This window comes from Dromiciops gliroides, chromosome 3 (genome assembly GCF_019393635.1).
Source record: "Dromiciops gliroides isolate mDroGli1 chromosome 3, mDroGli1.pri, whole genome shotgun sequence".
Taxonomy (NCBI): domain Eukaryota; kingdom Metazoa; phylum Chordata; class Mammalia; order Microbiotheria; family Microbiotheriidae; genus Dromiciops; species Dromiciops gliroides.
Window position 1 is genome coordinate 339,929,349 of NC_057863.1, and position 23,003 is coordinate 339,952,351.

The window sequence follows — 23,003 nt, forward strand, 5'->3', positions numbered from 1 at the left end:
ACCCACGGAGATGCAGTGACTAGACAAAGGTCAAACAGCTCCTTCCCGGCAGAGCCGGGACAGAACCCTGAATTCCCGACTCCAGTCTTTTCAGGACACCGACCCCGCCCCAGAGCAAAGCCTCAGACCCACGACCCCCGAGCCTCCCCCAATCCACCCCTCGTCAAGCCCTCCCCGCCTAACCGCCCCCTCCTCACAACCTCCCCCCGTCCGGCCCCCCAGCCCTCGTCACCCCCCGGGCGGCCCGGGGCTGCCTACCTACACCGCTCGCTGCCCTGCTCTGCCAGCCTGCGTGTGCCCGCGCCGCTCACCCTTCCCTCGGCCTCACGAGCTCCCTCAAGCGCCGCGTCACCGGCGGAGCAGTAAGGGAAGAGGACCGGGGGAAGGCAGCTGACGCCAAACCGGAAACTCCCTTACAACTCCCCTCCCCTTAGGGAGTCCCCCCCCCCAGGGCTTCCCACCGGGAACTTCCAAGCTTGTTACCAAGGTTCCGCATGCGCAGCGGGGCCAGAGGGAGAAGTAGCTGGGCAGGAAACCGGAGGCCGAAAAGGAGACGTGGAGGCAAAGGAGAGGCTGCAGCAGTCTACCAGACCCACGGGGCAAGCGGCTCCAGGAAGCCTTCACTCTGAAAGCCGGCAGACACGCATGCCTGCCAACTGCCATACTTCCACACTTAGGGAGGAGCCTTGCTTCGGCAAGAGCACGAAGAGGTCGGCAGTCGATGGGAGGAGGAAAAAGACTTCATGGAGGAGGTGTATCGGGGTGTATCTGAGCGCATGCCGCCGCCCCAATGGGTTTCGCACTCTAGAGCAGCCCAGGCCAAGCTCCCCGGCTTGGCCATAGGTAACTTTGTGGGTAGTTTTGATCTAATAATCACTAGGTCCTGATTCGGATGCCTGTTTTATAATGTGAAGGGGAGGGAACCTGCGGATATCACCGCTGGGCTGTATTTATTTAAGCAAAGGTCACTTTTTTGTATCAGCCTCTGACCATTCTTCATAGACGGCATTTTCACAAAGCAGAAACTCCCAGGAGCGGTGAGACTCCGAGGAAAGTGAACAAGACACCTAGAGAGAGAGCTGCTTTATAGGAATCAACTGGGCTGGGGAGCAAACCTCTAACCCCATCTTGAAAGTCACTTATCTAAGAAGTTACATCTTGCCTGTCAGGCTTGGGCACGGAAGGAACTGAGAAAGTTTCCAGCTCCTGTAAGTGGCTCTTCCATCTACCGACTTTAAATGATACACAACACCAGCAATTTCTGAAAATTAAAAAGGTGCAGAGTTGCACACCGGTAAAACAATAGTCTTAATTATGTGCCTAGCCTAGTGTCATGACACTTTGCACTTATTAAATGTGGAAATGAATTGAAGAATGGCTTAATGGTCATTGTGTCTAATATTAAACACCCAACTCGATCCTGTCTTTAGAAGTCATACATCAAAAAAAAAAAAGTCATACATCATTCTTTTTTTTTTTTTTTAGTGAGGCAATTGGGGTTAAGTGACTTGCCGGGGTAACACAGCTAGTAAGTGTTAAGTGTCTGAGGCCGGATTTGAACTCAGGTACTCCTGACTCCAGGGCCTGTGCTCTATTCACTGCGCCATCTAGCTGCCCCTCATCATTAATTTTTTAATGTAGGAACTTACAGCCTGAGAAAAGACTGAAAACCAAACATTAGTTATCCATTTCTGCAGAAGTGATAATGAATTCGTAAGCATTTAAGTAATTTTGCTTTGGGAGGGTTCCAATATTACTTTCTCATATTAAATCACGAGGAAAGCTAGAACACAGGATAGATGAAGGGGCTTATTGTTATAAGATCAGGGAAAAGAGGAGGAAAAAGCAAAAAGGGAGAAAGGATACAATAGGAAGCATCATGTAGATTCTAAATTTCAAGTACAAAATGTACCCAAACTGACTGAAAAATCATAGGTACTAAATCAGTCTCCAAATTAGGAGGTACCTTTCTCTTTAAATCTCCTAATCCTCTCTTGAGTCAAACTGAAAGTAGAATGGGGATGGCGAAGGTAGGAAAAGACCCAGAAGCTAGGGCTCACCATGCCAACTTCTGTGGTATTCCAGTCTTCCAGAAAGCAGGCAGCAAATAACATGAGCTACTTCTATACCAGGTCCTATGTCAACTGCAGCTGCTCCTATAAGTGCCATTAGAGAGAGTAGCCAAGGGAAAATATATAGCAGATGCTCAGCCAAGTGCCATACTACAAAAGCCATTTTGCTATTTTTATACCTACTTTCTCTGACAAGCCAACTTAGGAAGCAACTTGACCCAGGGGCTATCTATCACCTTTGCCTTCCTGGTCTTCTTTTCTTTTTACCTAACCTCCTCACGCTGTTCTCCCATTATCAGAGTAGATAGAATGAAAGCAAAATGTAAGTTCCTTGAGTGCAGACATGTTTTGTTGAAGGTCTTTATAGACCCCATGCCCCAATAAGTGCTTAATAAATGCTTGTTGAAAGTAAAGAGAGGAAAGAGAAGGGGAGTAAGCAGAAAACTAAAAGCTACACAGATTTTTTTCCTCAATAAGCAAATTGTTTAAAAGCTCCAGCCAGTTACACTGCAGCTGTGTGTAATTTAGTATGTCATATTGGCATAGTATATTAATAATCTATCACCTTTGTTCTGAATTGGCCTCACTTATAACAGAAAACAACCAAGAAAACTAACTCAAACATCAGAGATCAAACTCAAATGAGTCAAACTTTGTGTCATTGTCATTGATAAATGAGGAGCTGTGTTCATTCCCACACAATAATTCACCTTAACATCCAGTGTCCCTGGAATAAGGATGGATAATCTAGTCTTTATTCCAAACCTGACCTAACAGACCTGAAATCCAAGGTCGTTTTTTTCTAAGCATCTGTTTAATTTTAAGAGACACTGACTCATAATGTACAGTATATATTTTGGGAGTTCATTTCACTGTTATTCATAAAGTCTGTCTTACAAACTGCAGGGTAATCCCTGTACTTTTCATCTTTATATAAAATGTAGTCATGTAAATTGGATTTAGCTAAAGCTGAGCTTTTTTGCATACATGTAAACACAGCCTGTATTTAAGGATGAGAAAAACCACAGATATTTGAATAGGAAATGCCATAAAGTTAAAGAGACTCGATGATTTATGATGTCTTCGAAGCAAAATTTAAGAGAAGTGAGCATTGTAACACTGAAAGAAACAATTAAGAAAATCCACACAAGACTTTGTTTCTAATCCATTTACTAGCTTGTCAAGGTCTTATCAAGCATTTATACCACATGTAATGCAACAGACAGGATTAAGTTTAACAGGAACAAGTACAGCTTTTAGATTGGGGGGAGGGGAGCAGATAGGGGGTCATGTCCAAGTTTAAGATCAATAAACAGAAGAAAATCCTAGAATTTTAGACCTGGGAAAAACACCTTATAATTCAGCTAACCCTGAAAAGGAAATGTTAGACCCTGAAATTGAAGTGACATGCCTAAGGTTAGATAGCTAATGACAGAGCCAGGGAAAAACCTTACTTGTTCTGTGTTTTTTCCATTTCACCACATTTACAAGTCTGACTGAAAAAGATGCTACCACCAACATCATTGAATATTTATTGAGTGTCCATTATGCTAAGAACTGTTTGATCCTATGAAAAAAGTTATTGAATTTAGATAACCCAGTCTGGCCAGTTTAACTGAATGAGCAATGTACACGCCAATAAAGTACTGATTTGGAATAGCTAAGGTTCTGTTTTATTCAAAATCTGTGTTAATTCCAAGGGCACAATGAATAGAAATTCTAGAAGTACAAATAAGAAATCAAAAATTAAAAATATAAAGCCCTAAACAGGGTAGGTCCAGTAGTTGCCAGACTATCAACCAATCTTTATTTTAATAAGACATATGTACAAATGCTTGTTTGTTGAATTCTAAACTCAGCACATAAAGCAAAGAAAAATTTCATCATTTCTTTTTGGACATTTCTTTACCCTGCTCTTCAAAGGATCAATAGTAGAAACAGCCAAATGCAGCTACGACACAGAACAAACTGTCCTGAGAAAACAAGAGAAAATGTTTTTAGTGCTAATAACAATATATTTGCAACACTTGTGACTGAAACCCTAATTATCAGATCACTTTTGGACACTGAAGAATTTCATCATGGATAGATGCTCTAACAAGGCAATTAGAACCATTTCTAGCCTTGTTGTCCTGTACAATTCTTGTCCATTATAATTCTTCCATAGAGGATCTGCTCAACTTAATGCTCTTTTAGTATATCTGGTTAACAATATACTACTCAAATTTTCTATCTATTCTCTCTCATCCCTGATTTGTAACTAGCCCAACTTCTTTGCTGATATCCTTGATAATATCCTTTTTCTCAGAACATTTAAGGGTTTTTTTGTTTTTTTAAGTCCTTCCCCCAGAAAAACTTTAACAATGAAAGGCAGCATTGCAGAGTGGATAAAGAAAACTATCCTCAGAGTCAGGAAGGCCTAAATTCAACTTCCAGTCTCTTGACATGTTCGATAATGGCCACATGATACGGAGTAATTGACAACCTCAGTGCCCCAGGGAGCTCTCTAAAAGGATGAGCTCTGCATTGATAGAGGAACTTTCCTCACCAGGAGTTCTCTCCATGATGAAATCAAAGAGAAAGACAACATGCAGAGTTGCTCCTAAAAGGATAAGCTTTGAGAATAGTGGAAAGAGCACTAAATCAAGAGTAAGAGGGGCAGCTAGGTGGCGCAGTAGAAAGAGCACCGGCCCTGGATTCAGGAGGACCTGAGTTCAAATCTGACCTCAGACACTTAACACTTACTAGCTGTGTGACCCTGGGCAAGTCACTTAACCCCAATTGCCTCACCAAAAAAAAAAAAAAGAGTAAGAAGTATTGGATTATAGGCCCACTTCACCACTTAATAGTTGTGTAACCTTGAATAAAATCAATTTGCCTTTCTGGACCTCAACTGTCTCATGTGTAAAACAAGAGAGTTGAACTAAATGATTTCTAAAGGTTCTTTCCAGTTATAACAATCTATGTTACTAAAGGATGAGATATTTCTGTGAGCACAGAGGTAATGATGGAGAAGCATATAGCACTGGGACCTCATTTATTTTATAAAATCTAAGAATTAAATTATAAGTGTGTGTCCAGGTCTGAAGTCTTTTGACAATAAGAATTTAGAAAGTGTTTACTATGTGCTAGGCATGGTGCCTGACACTGAAGATATAAAGATAAAAGTGACAAAGTCCTTGCCCTCAAGATGTTTGCATTTATTGTCAACATGTGTAGACATACATACATATATGTACATGCATACATACAAAATGACTATCAATGTATCCCCTTTGGGGCTACCTCTCCAACTTGGCACTCACATGTCTATAGGTCTAGGGGGTAGGGGGAAAGTGAATAACTACTCTCAACGGTCCCAAAGTAGGCTGCACAAAGCCACTACTAAAACTATAGTCCCTACCAGCACACTTAACTTTAATTCAGGCAACAGATACAGTTAACTCAAAGTGACAACCTGACTAAGATGTAGGAGGAAAAGGAGCTACAAAACATGGCCCTCATAAACCTGGAGCACACTCTCCCACAGATATGCAACACTCATGCATGAAAGAAGGCAGTAACATGGACTACAGTGGTAGTGAGACCGATGTAGGGAACACATAACCACAGCAACTCCCTCCCTCCAATGTTACAAGCCTTCCTCTTTTCTCTCTCCTGGGTTAGTCTTCCCAGTTGGCCTCCCTGGGTTTGCTCCTCTCCATAGCTCACTCTCAGCTCTAAGGGCTAATTCTCTCTTGAATCCATAGTGCCAGACACCTGGCTCCCTGAAAAGATTTCCAGCCTTCTGCTTCTCTATTTCTGTGTCTAGAGCATCTTTCTTCTGTTACAGACCCCCATAGCAGTCTGGTGAAGTCTATGAATCCCTTCTCTGAATGTTTTTAAATGCCATTAATGAAATAATAGGATTACAAAAGAAACCAAATATTAATGAAAATAAAGATATAATTGTTTTTTCCCATTCAACTTCACAGATACCCTGGAATTTATCCACAACAGATGTTGTCATATTCTTTTCAATGTATTAATCATTTTTTCTGATTTTTTTTCTCCTCTTGTCTTTTTTTTTTAAATTCTGTTATAAGGGAATGCTCTGGGGACAGGAGAGGAAAGGGATACAGGTGACGTAAAAAAGCAATAACTTTTTTAAAATAAAAAATTTAGGGCAGCTAGGTGGCTCAGTGGATAAAGCACCGGCCTTGGATTCAGGAGGACCTGAGTTCAAATCCAGCCTCAGACACTTGACACTTACTAGCTCTGTGACCTTGGGCAAGTCACTTAACCCTCACTGCCCTGTAAAATAAAATAAAATGAACAATTAGGTAAAATAAAAAATGTAAATTTAAAAATGTAAATTAACTTTATTATTCATCTGTGAAGTATAAAGGCACTATAAAGAAATTGACGTCATCTAGTCCATCTCTACTTTTAGGTAGATTCATTCTAAGCATCTCAAAAGGATCTTCTGTTTAAAAAATCTCAAGGAAAATGAAACATGCTACCCACTTCCTGATAGAGAAATGATGAACTCAGAATACAGACTGTAACATACTGGCAGCAGGGGGTGGGAGGTGTGGGGAATGTCCAGTGTGGGAATTCATTTTGTTTGATTCTACATGTTTATAAGTTTTGTTTTTCTTGCTTTCTCAAACAGGAAAAAGATGAAGTGGGAAGGAAAGAATATTGATCTGAAAATAAAATAAAACTCAATCAAAAATGTAAAAATAAAAAATCTTGACATTGCTACTACTTCCCAGCATTAACTATGCTCCTGAAGGGCAGGAATTGCTTTTTGTCTTTTTATATCCAGCATCGAGGATAACACTGTGTACATACTGCAGTTTGTCGGGAAAATTTCTAAGTCCGATGGAGGAACAGAAGCAAAGAAGTCTCCAGGCTGAAGCCAATAGGGTTATTGAGAGAGCTTTAGTCCCACAATAAAGTCGGTCAATCAGGGGTTGGACCTTTATACCGCTCCAGAGCTTGTATGCTTATACATCCTACTAATTAGAAGTATCTAAAATGAAAGCATATTCTTAGGAAATATGGAAACTGCCTATGTGACAAATATCAGCATTTTGCAATACTCTTCTCAGTCTTCTTGTGGCAGAACCTTTACTCAGAAAATTTTAATTTCTAAGCTATCTCTTTTATGTAATAGGCACATTCCTCCTTTAGTCTCTGATAAAAGAGAGGGTCTTTTCCTAAAGCTAACCCTGTACCTTTGATTCCATTTCCTCTTAACTTTTTCTGATTAAGCATCCTCACAATCATCTTTTTTTTTTTTTTTTGGTGAGGCAATTGGGGTTAAGTGACTTGCCCAGGGTCACACAGCTAGTGTTAGGTGTCTGAGGCCGAATTTGAACTCAGGTCCTCCTGAATCCAGGGCCCGTGCTTTATCCACTGCTCCATCTAGCTGCCCCTACAATCATCTTTTTTTAAAAAAAGACTTAATTTTTTTGTTATTCCAAATTTGACCAACAGCAGCAAATGTGAGCATTTCCATATACAAAGAATGTACATGAAACTATGACTCTCAATTACTTACAGCTTACTTATTTTAAATCTTTTAATTCATTTTAAACTTAAATACAAAATGAACAGGGGGAAAGAACATTTCTACATATACAGCAGAACATAAGGGATGTAATATAAAACCATGAATTTCCATTTCAGACTGTTTACTTTGTTGTTGTTGTTTTTTTTTTTAGTGAGGCAATGGGGTTAAGTGACTTGCCCAGGGTCACACAGCTAGTAAGTGTTAAGTGTCTGAAGCCATATTTGAACTCAGGTCCTCCCAAATCCAGGGCCGGTGCTCTATCCACTGCGCCACCTAGCTGCCCCCTCTTGCTATCTCTTATCAGGTTTTGTTGGAAATATATAAAACTGTTGATAATTTATGTGAATTTATTTTGCATTCTATTACTTTGCTAAAATTATTTCAACTAATTTTTTAGTTGAATCTTTAGGATTTTCTAAATATATCATGATATCATCTACAAAAAGAGATAGTTTATTATCTCATTTCCCATTCTGATTCCTGCAATTTCTTTTTCTTCATTTATTGCTATTGCTAGCATTTCTAAAACAATATTGAATCATGTTGGTGACACATAGTACAGTTTCTCTGTTTATCTCTTTTAACTGAATCTATTTTAGCTTTAACTTTGAAATCACTGATTGCTACCTCCACTTTTTTTTAACCTCAGCTGAAACATCACAACTTCTACTCCGGCACTTTATTTTACTCTGTATCTCTCATTTTAAATTGTGATTCTTATAAAGTACATACTGTCAGATTTTGATTTTAAATCTATTCTGCTACCCATTTCCATTTTATGGGTAAATTCATCCTATTAACATTCAGAGTTATAATTACTAGTTGTATATTTCCCTCCATCCTATTTTTCCTTACTATCCTTCTCATCCTGTTTACCCTAATAACCTATTCATCCTTACAGGTCTTATTTACTTCTTTTTTTTTGGGGGGGGGGGGCGGAGCAATGAGGGTTAAGTTACTTGCTCAGGGTCACACAGCTAGTGTCAAGTGCCTGAGGTCATATTTGAACTCCTCCTGAATCCAGGGCTGGTGCTTTATCCACTGTGTCACCTAGCTGCCCAGTCTTATTTACTTCTAACCACTACTTTGCCCTCCTATTCCTTAATCTTCCTACCCCTCTAAGAGGACTTTCCTTATCCTTTCCCCCTACCCCTCCTCCTAATTCTTTTTTTTTCTTTTTTTGTTGGTTTTTTTTGGGTTTTTTAGTGAGGCAATTGGGGTTATAGTGACTTGCCCAGGGTCACACAGCTAGTAAGTGTCAAGTGTCTGAAGCCGGATTTGAACTCAGGTACTCCTGACTCCAGGGCCGGTGCTCTATCCACTGCGCCACCTAGCTGCCCCCCTCCTCCTAATTCTTAATCTACACACCCTTCTAAAAGTTCCTCCTTTGTCCTATCCCCTGCCTCTCATTTCTTTATACATTTAGAAGTCTTTTATACCCTTCTAAATGTATGTTGTTCTCTCTTTAACTTAGTTCTTTCGAGAATAAACTTCCAGTAGTAGCAGCTCTCCATCCCCACTTGTTGCTTCTATAGTTCTTCCTTTTGTGCCTCATTTGTATGAAATAACTATTGCTCCTCTTTACCTCTCCCTGCCCAGTTTTATTTTTCAGAATCAACCCATCTCAATCAGCTCAGCCCAAGCCTTTCTTTCAAACCACCCAAGTAATGATGACAATCTTAATAATAGTGATAATATTTTCAGATATAAGCAAATAGTTTGAGCTTATTAAGCCCTTTATAATTGGTCTTGAATGTTTATGTTTCTCCTGAGTCTTCTATGTTGAATTTTCCATTGAGTTCTAGTCTTTTTGTCACAAATATCTGAAAGTCTTTCAGTTCACTGAATGTCTATTTTCCCTCCTCAGGATTATACTCAACTTTGCTGGGCAAGTTATTTTTGGTCATAACCCCAGCTCTTTTGCTCTTCAAAGTATTATATTCTAAGAAATACTGTCTTTTAACATAGAAGCTGCTAGGTCTTGTGTGTGTGTGTTTTTTTTTTAAGTGGGGCAATGAGGGTTAAGTGACTTGCCCAGGGTCACAGAGCTAAGTGTCAAATGTCTGAGGCTAGATTTGAACTCAGGTCCTCCTGAATCCAGGGCCAGTGCTTTATCCACTGAACCATTTAGCTGCCTGGTCTTTTGTGATCTTGATTGTAGCCCCATGGTCTTTAGTCTTTTGTCTTGTTTTTTTGGGGGGGGCAGGGCAATGAAGGTTAAGTGACTTGCCCAAGGTCACACAGCTAATAAGTGTCAAGTGTCAAGGCCGAATTTGAACTCAGGTCCTCCTGAATCCGGGGCCCGTGCTTTATCCACTGCTACCTAGCTGCCCACCCCATGGTCTTTAAATTATTTTTTTCTTGTTCCTTGCAGTATTTTCTCTTTAACAGGGAGCTTTGAAACTTGACTATGATATTCCTCTAAGTTTTCATCCTGAGATCTCTTTCAAGTGGTGATCAGTGGATTTTTTCTTTCTATTTCTACTTTACCCTCTTATCCTAAAACTGCAGGGCAATTTTCCTCCATTATTCTCTTACAATACTGTATCAAGACTCTTTTTTAATCATAACTTTCAAGCAGTGTAATAATTCTTATATTGTCTCTCCTTGATCTGTTCTCCAGATCAGTTGTTTTTCTCTTTGAGTTAGGAGTGGCTTTTTTAATTCCACTATTTTCTTCTGAATATGAACCTGGATCTTCTCTATCCACATACATGATAGCTGTCTATGGTCCAGTTCTCTCTCCTTTCCTTACTCATTTTTACTTTTATTTGATTTATTTTATTTTTAGCAGCTTATTATTGTAATTGGCTCTAGTCCTAGGGTATTGAGAATAGTATCCCAGGCCTCGGGTCCTTTTTATTGTCATTTTTTAAGCTCTATCCCAGGCCCAAACTCTGGCACTCCTCTCCAATCCCAAGCCAAGCTGAGGCCCCCAGCGACACTGTCCTAAAAATGCTCCTGCCCTCTGCAGGTCCCTGCAGCTGCAAACTTCAGTGCCCTCCTCTGCCCAGGAATGAAAACCAGGGACTCTGCACACCTGGCAAGTGCTTAAGAGTCAGCAGGATCCCTGCCCATCTTGTACTTCAGTCACTTGTGCTCACTCCTTGCCCACAACTGCAGCCTGAACTATGCCTAGTCAACAGAGCTGGGCCTGGCTTCAGGTAAACAGCCAAGGGTCCTTCAGTTTCCCCTGCTTAGCTGTCCAATGCCCACATGGTCAGTGAGGTTCCTAGGCTTGTTTCCCCAGGGCTTGTGGCTGTTGTTTCAGTAAAGTCTACCTGGAGGTGTTTGCACTTAAATTCAGCTTAACCTCTGCCTCCAGAAGGCCCGTCTTTACTGAGGTCCTCTCAAATTGTCTTAGGAGAACAACTGCTTTACCCTGACTTTGATTTATTTCTGCAATTCTATGTTCACTTTGAGGCAAAGTTCTGTCTTTTTTGTGGGGGAATTCTGGAGAGCTTGGAATTTTCTGACTTATTCTGCCATCTTCCCACAGTCCTCTCCCCTACTGCTTACTTTAAAGATATAGAAATAAATAGATCAATTGACTGATCACATTTGGCCCATTATTTCTAAAGCTGTCCTGATTGTCTCCCCTGAAACTTCCTACTATTTCAGTGGCATAAATGCTTTTGTTATTTTTTTCCTGCCAATATTTATCTCATTTTTGACCCTCCCTACTCCTCCCTTGTAATCACTAAACATAGTCAAGCAAAATATGCCACATGTTGGCCATGTCTGAAACAGACATGCTCATTCCTTACCTCTAGTCCATAGCTGCAAAAGGTACCTCTTTCCTTCTTACTTAGACTTGTTGTTTATGATGTGACCTTTTATATGTACATGTATCTTTCTAGAGCTTATTGTTGCATATAGTGTGAAATGATGGTCTTAACCTAATTTCTGCCAGACTGCTTTTTAGTATTTCCAGAAGTTTGTGTTTAATAGTGTCTTTCCTTAACCCTTGCCCCGCAAAAAAAAAAAAAAAAAAGTGTCTTTCCCCGGTAGTTGGGGTCTTAAAGTTTATGAAGTTCTATTTCCCAATTTTCCATTATTTCTGGGATTTTGCATTACTAATTTGTCCCCTTGATCAACTTTTCTATTTTTTAAACCAATGCCAAGTAGTTTTGAAGATTATTTCTCTGTAGCATAGTTTGAGATCTAGTACTGCTAAATCACCTTCCTTCCCTTTACATATTTTTTTTTTGCAGGGCAAGGAGGGTTAAGTGACTTGCCCAGGGTCACACAGCTAGTAAGTATCAAGTGTCTAAGACCAAATTTGAACTCAGGTCCTCATGAATCCAGGGCTGGTGCTTTATCCACTGCACCACCTAGCTGCCCCCTCAACATGTTACTTTTAAAGTTGTCCTGCTTCTCTGTTTCCTTCTGAACTCCCTTCACTGCTCTTCTGTGTTTTTTTCAATACCTAAACATCCCCTATTGTTTCTTTTCTTCTTTTTTGAGGGGGATAACCCTATTGCTAACTCCCCTCTCTGTACCCTCTTCCTTTCCCCAACAAATTGAAAAAGAAAAACAAAATCCCTCTAGCAAACATGCATAATAGAGCATACTACCACATTGGCCATGTCCAAACACATATATCTCTTTCTGTTCCTTGAGTCTCTGAGGGTGAGGATCTGCTGACTTAATCTTTCTTTTTTTAAAGGGGGGGGCCCCCACAATCAGGGTTAAGTGACTTGCCCAAGGTCATACAGCTAAGTAAGTGTCTGAGGCTGGATTTGAACTCAGGTCCTCCTGAATCCAGGACGGGTGCTTTATCCACTGCACCACCTAGCTGCCCCAGTCACTCTTACAGTAACTCCAGTCATCAGATAAGAATACCTATTTTGAATTAGCCAATCAAAGGCCCTTAAAGTAAATGTGAAAAGCCCTTAATTTGGGAGAACAAAAGCCACAGGATGAAACGATTATGCTATAGAGAGTATGTGTATTGGCACTGGTTGAGGAGACTCAGTCATACTCTGTGGGAATAAAATTTTTTAAAAAACAGTTTGGAATCCAGCATTTGACTGTCTGGCCAGCCCAGTGGTGAAAGCAGCTCCAGCCAAGCCCCTCAAAAAAGAGAAGGAATCATCTCTGGTAGAGGAGGAACTCTGTCTCCTCCCCTCCCCACAGATCAAAGATGACCTTGTGAGTTTTGAAGGGAGTAGGAGAATACAGACTTCCAATGGGCATCTCAGCAAGTGTCCCCAGAACCAGGGTAGCTGAAAGTAGAAGTGAAGGATAAACTAGACACACTGAGAAAAGGCAACTTCAGTATTCTATAAAGATAAACAGTAGAAAGCTCTCCCTCACCTAAGAGAAACATAAAGAAAAGCAAGAAGAGAGAAAAGGACTTCCCACATTCAGTAGCTGTGAGTTTACTCATTTGCTATAAGAGCTCTCTAAGCTTGAGCCTACCTTTCCTTGGACTCTATGGGAAAAGTATGCCCAAAGTTTGGGGGAAGGATTTGTACCAATTGTTTTTCCTATATAACCTTAGCAAATACTCATTTCTGAAAGCCTAACTGATATCAATTGATAATCAATGGAAGAAGCCCACCAGTAGGGGCTCATGAGCAAAAGCATAAAGACACTTCCAACACCTCAGGGTTACCCATAAAACCCAGGGCAAAGAAGTTGCCAGCCAGCTTTCCAGAGGAAAGCCATCTTTCCAATATGATTGAAAGTTTGGAATAACACCCTCAGATCGTACACTACAAGTTCACCACCTCTTAGGAGACCTATGATGCTCCCTCATCAGTCCTCTGAAAGTGTGATTGTTCAGGGTAGTGATCAGAGTTCTTAAGTCTTTCAGAGTTACTTAACACTTACTAGCTGTGTGACCCTGGGCAAGTCACTTAACCCTCACTGCCCAGCCCAAAAAAAAGACCTAGGTATAAATATGAAAAGGAAAAACATCTCCTGCCCTCAAGAAGCTGGTACACATCACAGGGCATGATGATGGCAAAGATGGGAAATGAAGAGTTCCCTAAGCTTCTGAGCCCTCTTTTTATGTGAATTTTGGGAGGAGTTTTTTGGTCTACCCTCCAGTCAGATGAGCAGAGGCTACTTATATAAATTGTACTGCTTCAGCTCATTTTGTTCTGTATCAGTTCATACAGTGTTCCTAGGTTTGTGTAAAAAGACATCTTTAATCATTTCTTACATTGCAATAATGTTCCACTAAATTCATATAACGTAATTTGTTTGGCTATTCCCAAATTGATGGGAAGCCCCTTAGTTTCCAGTTCTCTGCTGTAACAAAAAGGGCTGTTAAAAATATTTTGGCACATTATGGGCTTTTCCTTTCTTTGACTTCTTTGAAGTACAGGCCTAGTATTGATATGATGACTAAGCCAAAGGGGATGGCTAATATATATATATATATATATATATGACCAGCCCAAAGGATATGTATAGGGGTGTGTATGCGCACTCGCACACACATACACACACACACACACACACACACACACACACACATATATGCAATCACCACATACACATACATCTGTAAGGGGCTAAAATTCTAGCTATGATGTCTAAAATCTAATGAGTAGTTGCCTTAAATTAGAAGCTTTAGCAAGAGTTTTAAGACTTTTAAGTATTTATTAAAGTGCATAAGAAGTTGGTGAAGAGAGAGAGGTAAAAATCTAACTATCTCTAAGAGACCCCAGCATCCGACCTGCCATACCGAGGTCAGGAACCAAAAAAAAGACCCATGCTTCAGCGGCTACTCCCAGAACCTCTTGTGAAACAGGAAAAAGGGCCATGTACACACATACACACACATACACATGCGCGCACGCACGCGCGTGCGCGCGCACACACACACACACACACACACACACACACACCCCTCCAAGCTAATTGGCTGATAACTTTGATTGACAGGACCCATAAGCAAACATCACTTCCTGATGCCAAACTGACCTTTGAAACCCCAGAAAAGGTTACTTCCAGATGCTAAAGTCACATGGTTTCTTTTCAGGCCAAAGCTCACCATATTCCTCCCAGCAGGGGGTGTCATTCCAATTCTCACACACCCATAACATTTTCTTTTATTTTTAAAATTTTTTTGGTTTTGTTGTAATTTTTCTCATTGTCTCATAAGGCTATCTGGTTCTATTTGGTTCATTCTAATTTTCAGGTAATCCATTATTTGAATTATGTTTTCTCCTTCTGTTCTAAAGAAATTTATTCTTTCCATTTTTTTCTCCAGAATTCTTATTTCATTTTTAATATCTTGCTTCATTCCTTCTGGATATTCTCATAGTCCTTGTGACCAAACCATTTTTTCATTCTGACATTATATTTTTAAGTTCTTGTACTTTCTTCTTCTGAGTTTTCCTCTTAGGTGAAAATCTTGACTCATGTTTATTCATCGTGCTCTATACTTAAATATTCCATCTCAGTTCCTGATTTGGGATCCATGTCAGGGCCAGTCTTCCTGGCCATATGAATGAGGTAGAAAGGTTCTGTTTGGTACTGACACTTTCCTAACTTCCACTTCTTCTCATGTGCCTGGCCCAAAATTGTGGCAGGCTCCAGTGTCACCATCAGAGCATTATGGATGGCTATCCAAAGACAAAATGCCACTGTGGACTGATGTCCTCCCTGGAGTTTTCCTACTGAATCCCCTAGGGCCTCCTGGTGTCATGGGCTACTGCTATCGCTAAGGTTTTCCTAGTCAAGGCACTCTGAAGGGTTTCCATGCTCAGGGCTTCTGGAAAGGGGAAGAGAATAAGCATTTATATAGCACCTTCTAGGTGCCAGGCACTGTGCTAAGCACTTTACAAATGCTATCTCATTTGATCTTTTTTTTTTTTTTGGTGAGGCAATTGGGGTTAAGTGTGCCACCTAACTGCCCCCACCTTCCTTTTTTTTTTTTCTTTTTCTTTTTCTTTTTAGTGAGGCAATTGAGGTCAAGTGACTTGCCCAGGGTCACACAGCTAGTAAGTGTTAAGTGTCTGAGGCCGGATTTGAACTCAGGTACTCCTGAATCCAGGGCCAGTGCTCTATCCACTGCACCACCTAGCTGCCCCTATCTCATTTGATCTTAACAACAACTGTATAACTTAGGTGCTATTATTATCCCCATTTTATAGTTGAGATTAAGTGATTTGCCCAGGATTAAGGGGCTAGTAAGTGTCTGAGGCTAGATTTGAACTTGGATCTTCCTGACTCCGGGCCCAGTACTATGTTCACTCAGCCTATTTACCTGCCTTGATGCTGGCTTCTTTAGCAAGATCCCTATTATTCCAATGTCCACAGCATCTAGTTATCTTTTTTTTCTTCAGTCCTGGGTTAAATGAAGGAGCTTGCTAAATATTTCTCTTTGACTTTTTTTGGTCACTGTACAATCTAGTGGCCTTTTTTGATCCATGCTGAAGTAAAAGTAGGAGAAATGGGCTTCTCTACACCTTTCGCCTGGCCATCACAACCTGAAGTCTCCATCCCCTCTCTCCTTCTCTAATCTTGAGTATCCACCTATATATTCGCTCATTCTCTAATGGTAGCAAACATGCCCAGATCTCACCCTGCTAGACTAGGGAGAGAGTGAGTACAGCCTCAGATAGCCCACTATACCTTAAATAGGTAGGCACAGAGCAGATGCACCCCAACCTGCCCTCTTTGCTCTAGGAATCATAATCAAGTCAATACTACCACTGCTTCTGGGAAAAATATCCAACACAGCTCCATCCACTATCTCTATAATTTCCTTCACTAAAATACCCTTCCTTGTCCACCATTCCCCATATATGCTGTCCCCTCCTATTAGACTAGAAGCTTCTTGTCGACAAGAACTATCTCACTCTTGTATTTGTCCCTAGTGCTTACCACTTAGCACTTATTATTTTTCATTCATTCACAGAGTCTTTGAAAACCCAGGCTTACCTCCAAGCTATAAGAAAGTACCAGAAAAGAATTTTGGAAGAAAGAAAGAAATCTAGCAGTGCTCAGGCCTAAGAAATAGCTCTAAGGTATACCTAATATCTGGGAAAATAGGAGGAAAATAATCACTTGGCTGGATGGAGCCTCACAGCAGAAATGGATAGATGCAGTGCACATAGTACACTGAATAATGATTATGTTACTTTCAAATTCACCATCAGGAAGATTACAGTGCTTATGTACAGAATGGCCTTAATGCCTTTTATTTGATACATTTGTCTTTGATGATACAAAACCACAATAAACACTAACACTATCACTACCATCTTGATTCTGATGGAAATGCTTTGTATTCACTATTCTTCACAAACTCAGAGTTTTTGATATGACTAGAAATCCCCATATCTCCAAAGGGAAAAAAAAGCTCCAAATATACTTACATTCATAAAAACATCATGAGTGTAGTTGTCTGTGTCTGCATCCCAGAAACACCGAGCAGCCATACTAACCAGCCAAAAAAAGAATTAGGAAACATCAATATGCTAGGAGTCTGAATTACAACTGATATGAACAATGGGTCTTTGGTAAGTTTTCTTTAAGACATTCTTATAAATGACTTCAGCTGAGATGTTTGTTAAAAGCTTTTAAAGTCAATAATATGAAAGTTTCAATGCTAAATCAGTCAATGGACATAGGATAAGAGAACTTTAGAGCTACTAGTCAAAGGATCAAAGATCTATATCTGGAAAAAACCCAATACAGCATCTAATTCACTTCCCTTATTTTATATATGAAAAAAATTTGGCCCATAAAAGTCAGTTACTTGCTCAAGGTCACATAGGTAGTCACTGGAAACCTCAAAAATATAACCACAGTCCCTTTTAACCCCTAGATTCAGTGCTCATTTTACTAAACCACAAAGCCTTCAAATTTCTGCATCATTAACTATATTGTGCTACACGTAGTCCAGTAGTCTAGAAAAGAATTTTTAAGTATGTCTCAATAAGGCAAGTTACACTTCTAGCAGGTAAACAACATTTTCTGATTCCTTTCCATAGTGCTAAAAGTATGTCAAACCAAAATTCACTTGGTCCACCCCTTTAAGCATTGCATGAGAGCCAGGAAAATTTTTAAGCTACCCTTCACATTAAAATACAGGTAAAGTATGTCACCTAAGTAATCATTTTACAAATAAGTCAGTCATGTGGCAGAGTACCACAAAGTAAATTTGCCATAAGAGAAAGAGGGAGAGAAATAGAAACGTTGTGGAAGGTAGAATCAATAAGACTGATTGTACTATATTTGGGGAAGAAGAGAGTTAAAAATTGAGGACAACTCAGATTTGTACATCTACATGACTAAAAGGATGATGGTACCCTTGACAGAAATAGGGAAGTTAAGGTTTGAGGGACGTTAAAAAGAGTGGATTCTGTCTTGGACATGTTGAGTTTGAAATGTCAACTGCACATCCAGCTTAAAATGTCCAAAAGGAAAGTTGGTGATGTGGGAGAGCCCCTCAACATCCACATTTAATTGTGGTTACTGTTCAGTACCAGTAAGAACCACAATTTCTTTTCTCTTTTTTCCTTTTATCACTAACATTCCACCTAGGTTGTTTTCATACACTCATATAAAAAGAATCTTATTACAAGGCAGTAAACATAACATACCCTTTTGGGGAAGTTAAAAAACAAGAAGCCATAGCAAGGACTTACTTTACTCCTTCACCTCTTTGTTCTCCAATCACTACTTGCACCACCATTTTGTATCGGTCAAATCCCATTTCTAAAAGGGAAGAAAAAGAAAAACATGTAGTTATAAGCAAATAGAGTGAAAATGTCTATTAAAAAGAAATTCACCCTAAAGCCACCATAAGGAGCAGAGCAGGAAACATAAATATAGACCATACTTATCAATTACAGTCTTTTTCTTAAACAACAAAAAATAGTAAACATTTTTATAGCAAATTCCATATATATTTACTCAAAACACTGAAGCAACCAGAACCCAGATAATCAAATCATTGAGCATATCAATCTTATAGTTGTTCTGTAAAACTGAACTTAGTTCTGTTTAGACAACAAAAGCAAATCAATGGGAAAGGAATGGATATATAAAGTGACCCAAAAACCCAGAAGTCACATTTTGCTAGAACAGTGATGTAACCAATTCATTTAAAACATGAGAAGTTTTCTACCTGAACTATAAGATATTATAAGGCTTTCTGGAAAATACTATCTGTGTACCTCCAAGTCAGTGCTTATGAACAGCTAGCTATGGTCCAAAAAAATGAACTGTCAAGTTTTTAATCTAGAAACTTCTAAACAAAGCAATTTTAGGGAAGGTAGTTGAACCAAGGGCCTTCAACGTTCTGTGTTAGAAAATGATAACATTTTGTAAAAAAAAAAAAAAACAAATCCTCTCTATAAAGAAAATTATATGGAACAGTAAAATATTACCCTGGCTTTCAGTATCAAGAAATAATCCATTGAGAGTGAGATGAGTAGAACCAGAAAAACATTGTACATAGTATCATCAACATTGTGTGTTGATCTACTGTGATGGACTATATTCTTCTCACCAATGCAATGGTACAGAAGAGTTCCAGGGAACTCATGATAGAAGAGGATCTCCAAATCCAGGGGAAAAAAAAAAAAAAGAACTGTGAAGTATAGATGCTGAATGAACTATACTATTTCTTTTGTTTTTGGTGCTGTTGTTGTTGTTTTTCTATTTTGAGGTTTTTCCTCATTGCTCTGATTTTTCTCTTATAACATGACTAATGCAGAAATATGTTTAATGTTATTATATATATAACCTATATCAGATTACCTGCCATCTAAGGGAGAGGGGAGGGAGGGAGAAAAATCTGAAACTGGAAAGCTTGTATGAACAAAAGTTGAGAACTATCTTTACATGTAACTGGAAAAAAATAAATAAAATACTTTATTAAAAGAAAAAAGAAACAATCCATTGAAAGTAGAGTCATGCAAATTTTGGGGAAGTGGGGAAGGGAGAGTGAGAGAAGGAGAGAAGTAGGAGGAAGGAAGAGGTAGAGAGAGGAGGAAAGAGAGGGAGAGAGAGAGAGAAAGAAAAAAAAAAACACCAATATCTGTCAGGACTAGGCCAGGCAGGTACATATTTACCTAGGAAAGTCAAATTTTGAGACTGAATGCTATCAGATCAAGAAATTGTATTCACTAACAAATTTAGAATAAAACAAAGTCAAAGCAACTAACTTTGGAATCAAGTGGAAAAATACTGATTTAATGTCTATAGTGAACAAGGCGCCATGCTAGATCTGTAGGTTAAAGTATAACATAGTCCCTACCCTTGAGGAATTTATAAGTGGGGAAAGAAAATTAAAAAAAAAATTAAACTACAGCTAAATAATAGTTCAATCTAATAAGAGATGTCATAAGGCATACATGATTAATTGCCAAATGAATAGTACAGAAAATAAGTGCTACAGGAGATTCTAGTTTTCAGTAAGGACTGGAATGGTTTGAAGAGGCTTCACAGAACAAAGAACTGGAAAGAGATCTTGAAAAATGAGTAGGATTTGTTATGGGGTAGTATCCCAGCTAGTGAGAATGGCATGAACAAAAGAAAAGGCAGGAAAACTCAATGAGTATAGCATGTAAACTGGACCAGCATTCAGAAAGGTAGGTTAGAGATAGACTATGGATGGCCTTGAATGCTAGCACAAGAAATCTGATTGTTTGGTAGAATTAACACTTTTTTACTTTGAAAATACTTTTAAGAATAAATTATTCTGGGGGCAGCTAGGTGGCGCCATGGATAGAGCACCGGCCCTGGATTCAGAAGGTCCTGAGTTCAAATCCGGCCTAAGACACTTGACACTTACTAGCTGTGTGGCCCTGGGCAAGTCACTTAACCCTCATTGCCCCTCAAAAAACAACAACAACAACAAAAAAGAATAAATTATTCTGTTATAATGAGGTATGTATTCTGGAGGAGAAGGGCCCTTTCCATTTCACATGGCTCCTAATAAGGTAGAGGCCTCTCATCTAACAGTTAAGTCTAAAAGTAGTTGGCTCAATCTGTAGGAAGCATCCATGACTTGGGCACAAAGGGACCCAGAATTTAAACTTATGAAATTCAAACTGCCTACTGTGGTAATGGTTCTTTCCCCCTTATCCTTATTCTTTCCCACGCATTGCTGGCTCAGTAATAACCCCATCAATATGTATTACTTATAGACTGTCATCCAAATTACTTTGGGCAACTAGATACTGATAAGCATGTACCTGATGGACCATCAGATTCCACAGCAAGGATATGAAAGAATGGATAAGAGGGAAATAAAATATTCTGAGAAATCATTATGACTACCTTTTAATTTATTTTTGATGCTCTCTGATAAAAACTTTGTGAGGGCAGGCATTTCACTTGGCTCATACTGAGCAGTTGCCAGTTCTTCCTTGAGTATGGTATGGATGCATTCTTTCACCGTAGAGGGTCGGAACCTAAATAAAACAGAAAATCAACTACTATGCACTGAAATCTGATCCAGGACTTTATAATCTCAATTTCATTTCACTTCCCAACTTTATTCCATCCTTTACACAGTTTCAATATATATAACTTTTTCAGTGTTCTTCAACTAAAGATTTTAAAGCCATTTATCAAGATAAATGAACGTGCCACTTAGTATATCTATTTTACAAGTGAAAAAAATCAGGAAATAAACAGTGAAGTTGCTTATTCCAAAATTTGATAACACTTGAAATTTGAAAGGTCTTGATGTCCAGTTTTGTGCTGTCAGGTTAAATATATTCCACTTCAAAGTACAGAGAAAGAACTGATGGTGTCTGAATACAGATTGAAGCATAATTTTTTTTACTTCCTTTTTCTAAAGTTTTTTGTCCTTTCACAGCATGACTAATGTGAAAATGTTTTGCATGACTACACACGTATAACTTATACTGAATTGCATGAGTTCTTGAGGGGGGAGGGAGGAAGAGAATTTGGAACACAAAGTTTTAAAAATCAATGTTAAAATTTGTTTTTACATGTAATTTGAGAAAAAATAAAATTCTAAACAAAAGAAAAGAAAACAAAGTATAGAGAAAGGGTTATGGACCTACTTTTCTCTGTCCTATAAAACAAAATTTTACAAATAAAAAACAGAAAACAAACTGGAAATGGTGAATTTTGTGTAAATAATTCTTATATATATATATATATGTTTTACTTGATTTTATTTTGTTGGTGTTTTTCTTTATATTTGTTAATATTCTTTTTTTTTATTTTAAAAGCATTATCATTAAGTTTCTCTACTCTTTGTAATATGAGATTATAGCTCCCAGGTTCCTCAATTTCATCACACAGTGACCACTCTGCATCAAATTTTGTGTTAAGAGAAGGAAGAGAGAAAGGAAATTTTGCTAATCTGTCTGTGTTGAATTTTCATAAGCTGGACAAAGAATACATTCATTCAATAAAATATAGTAAGCAACTATATTCAAGACACTCTGTTACCTACTATTAATACAAAGAAACAATCTCTGCCTTCAGGAAACTTGCACTCTGGGGTGAATACAACAAATGCTAAAATAATTATAACAAAATAGAGAATGATGGAGAGAAATGAGAAATACAGAGAAAATACTCTAGGTAAATTTGAGGAGGGGAGAATGCTTTTAGCTGGGGAGATCATGGAAAACTACTCAGAGCTGTTGGCACCTGAACTCAGTCTTGAAGGAAAATAAGTAACAATTTAAAAGGCAAAGATGACTGAGAGCATTTTAAGTGTAGGGACCTGCCTATGTTAGACTGTCAGTGTTAGACTGACAGCTCCACCAGCTAGTTAACCATTCTGAAAAGCAATTTGGAACTATGATCCAAAAATTGCTAAACTGTGCATCTGCCCCTTGACCAAGGAATAAGATCTATACTAGATACTAGATTCTAGAATACTAGATCTATAAATCAAAGATATCAAAGAATGAGGAAAAGGATTCCTACATGCCAAAATATTTATAGCAGTTCTTTTTGTGGAGACAAAAAATTGGAAGGGGCAGCTAGATGTCACAGTAGGGTGCCTGGCCTGGAGTCAGGAAAACTTCTTCCAGAGTTCAAATCTGACTTCAGACATTTACTGTCGGTGTGACCCTAAGCAAGTCACTTAACCCTCTTTGCCTCAGTTTCCTCATCTTTAAATAAGCTGGAGAAGGTAATGGCAAACCACTCCAATATCTCTGCCAAGAAAACCCCAAATAGGATTACAAAGAGTCCGACACCACTGAAAAGGGGATGCCATCAACTGAGGAATGGCTGAACAAGATAGAATGATATGCTGTACTAGTGGAACCGAAATTCTAACAGGATAAGAGTAAATGTAGAACTTCTGGGAGAGCAGGTATTGTCTTGCTTGCTTTCTTGCTTGCATGGGTATCCCCAGTACTTAGCTCAGTGCCTGGCAAGTATTTAATTAAAAAAACCTA

At 39.0% G+C, this 23,003-nt stretch overlaps 1 protein-coding gene and 1 long non-coding RNA gene across 4 annotated transcripts in view; one reads left to right on the forward strand and one right to left on the reverse strand.

Moving 5' to 3' along the window:
* PCYT1A (phosphate cytidylyltransferase 1A, choline) overlaps window positions 1–23,003 on the reverse strand; it is a 94,504-nt gene that overhangs the window by 70,099 nt on the left and 1,402 nt on the right. The window contains exons 2-6 of one of the 3 annotated variants that reach the window (XM_043996132.1): window positions 20,890–21,023; window positions 18,249–18,318; window positions 16,976–17,037; window positions 259–364; window positions 81–86 (exon numbers count right to left, since the gene is read on the reverse strand). In XM_043996132.1, the coding sequence (XP_043852067.1) occupies window positions 81–86; window positions 259–364; window positions 16,976–17,037; window positions 18,249–18,318; window positions 20,890–21,023 (378 nt within the window). Of the gene's footprint in view, window positions 1–80; window positions 87–258; window positions 412–16,975; window positions 17,038–18,248; window positions 18,319–20,889; window positions 21,024–23,003 lie in introns of those variants that run through there. The other 2 variants (XM_043996130.1, XM_043996131.1) reach the window with 2 other exon arrangements.
* LOC122749666 lies at window positions 478–7,818 on the forward strand. Its single transcript, XR_006355692.1, has 3 exons — window positions 478–843; window positions 983–1,208; window positions 6,727–7,818. It is a non-coding gene; the product is annotated as an uncharacterized LOC122749666 (long non-coding RNA).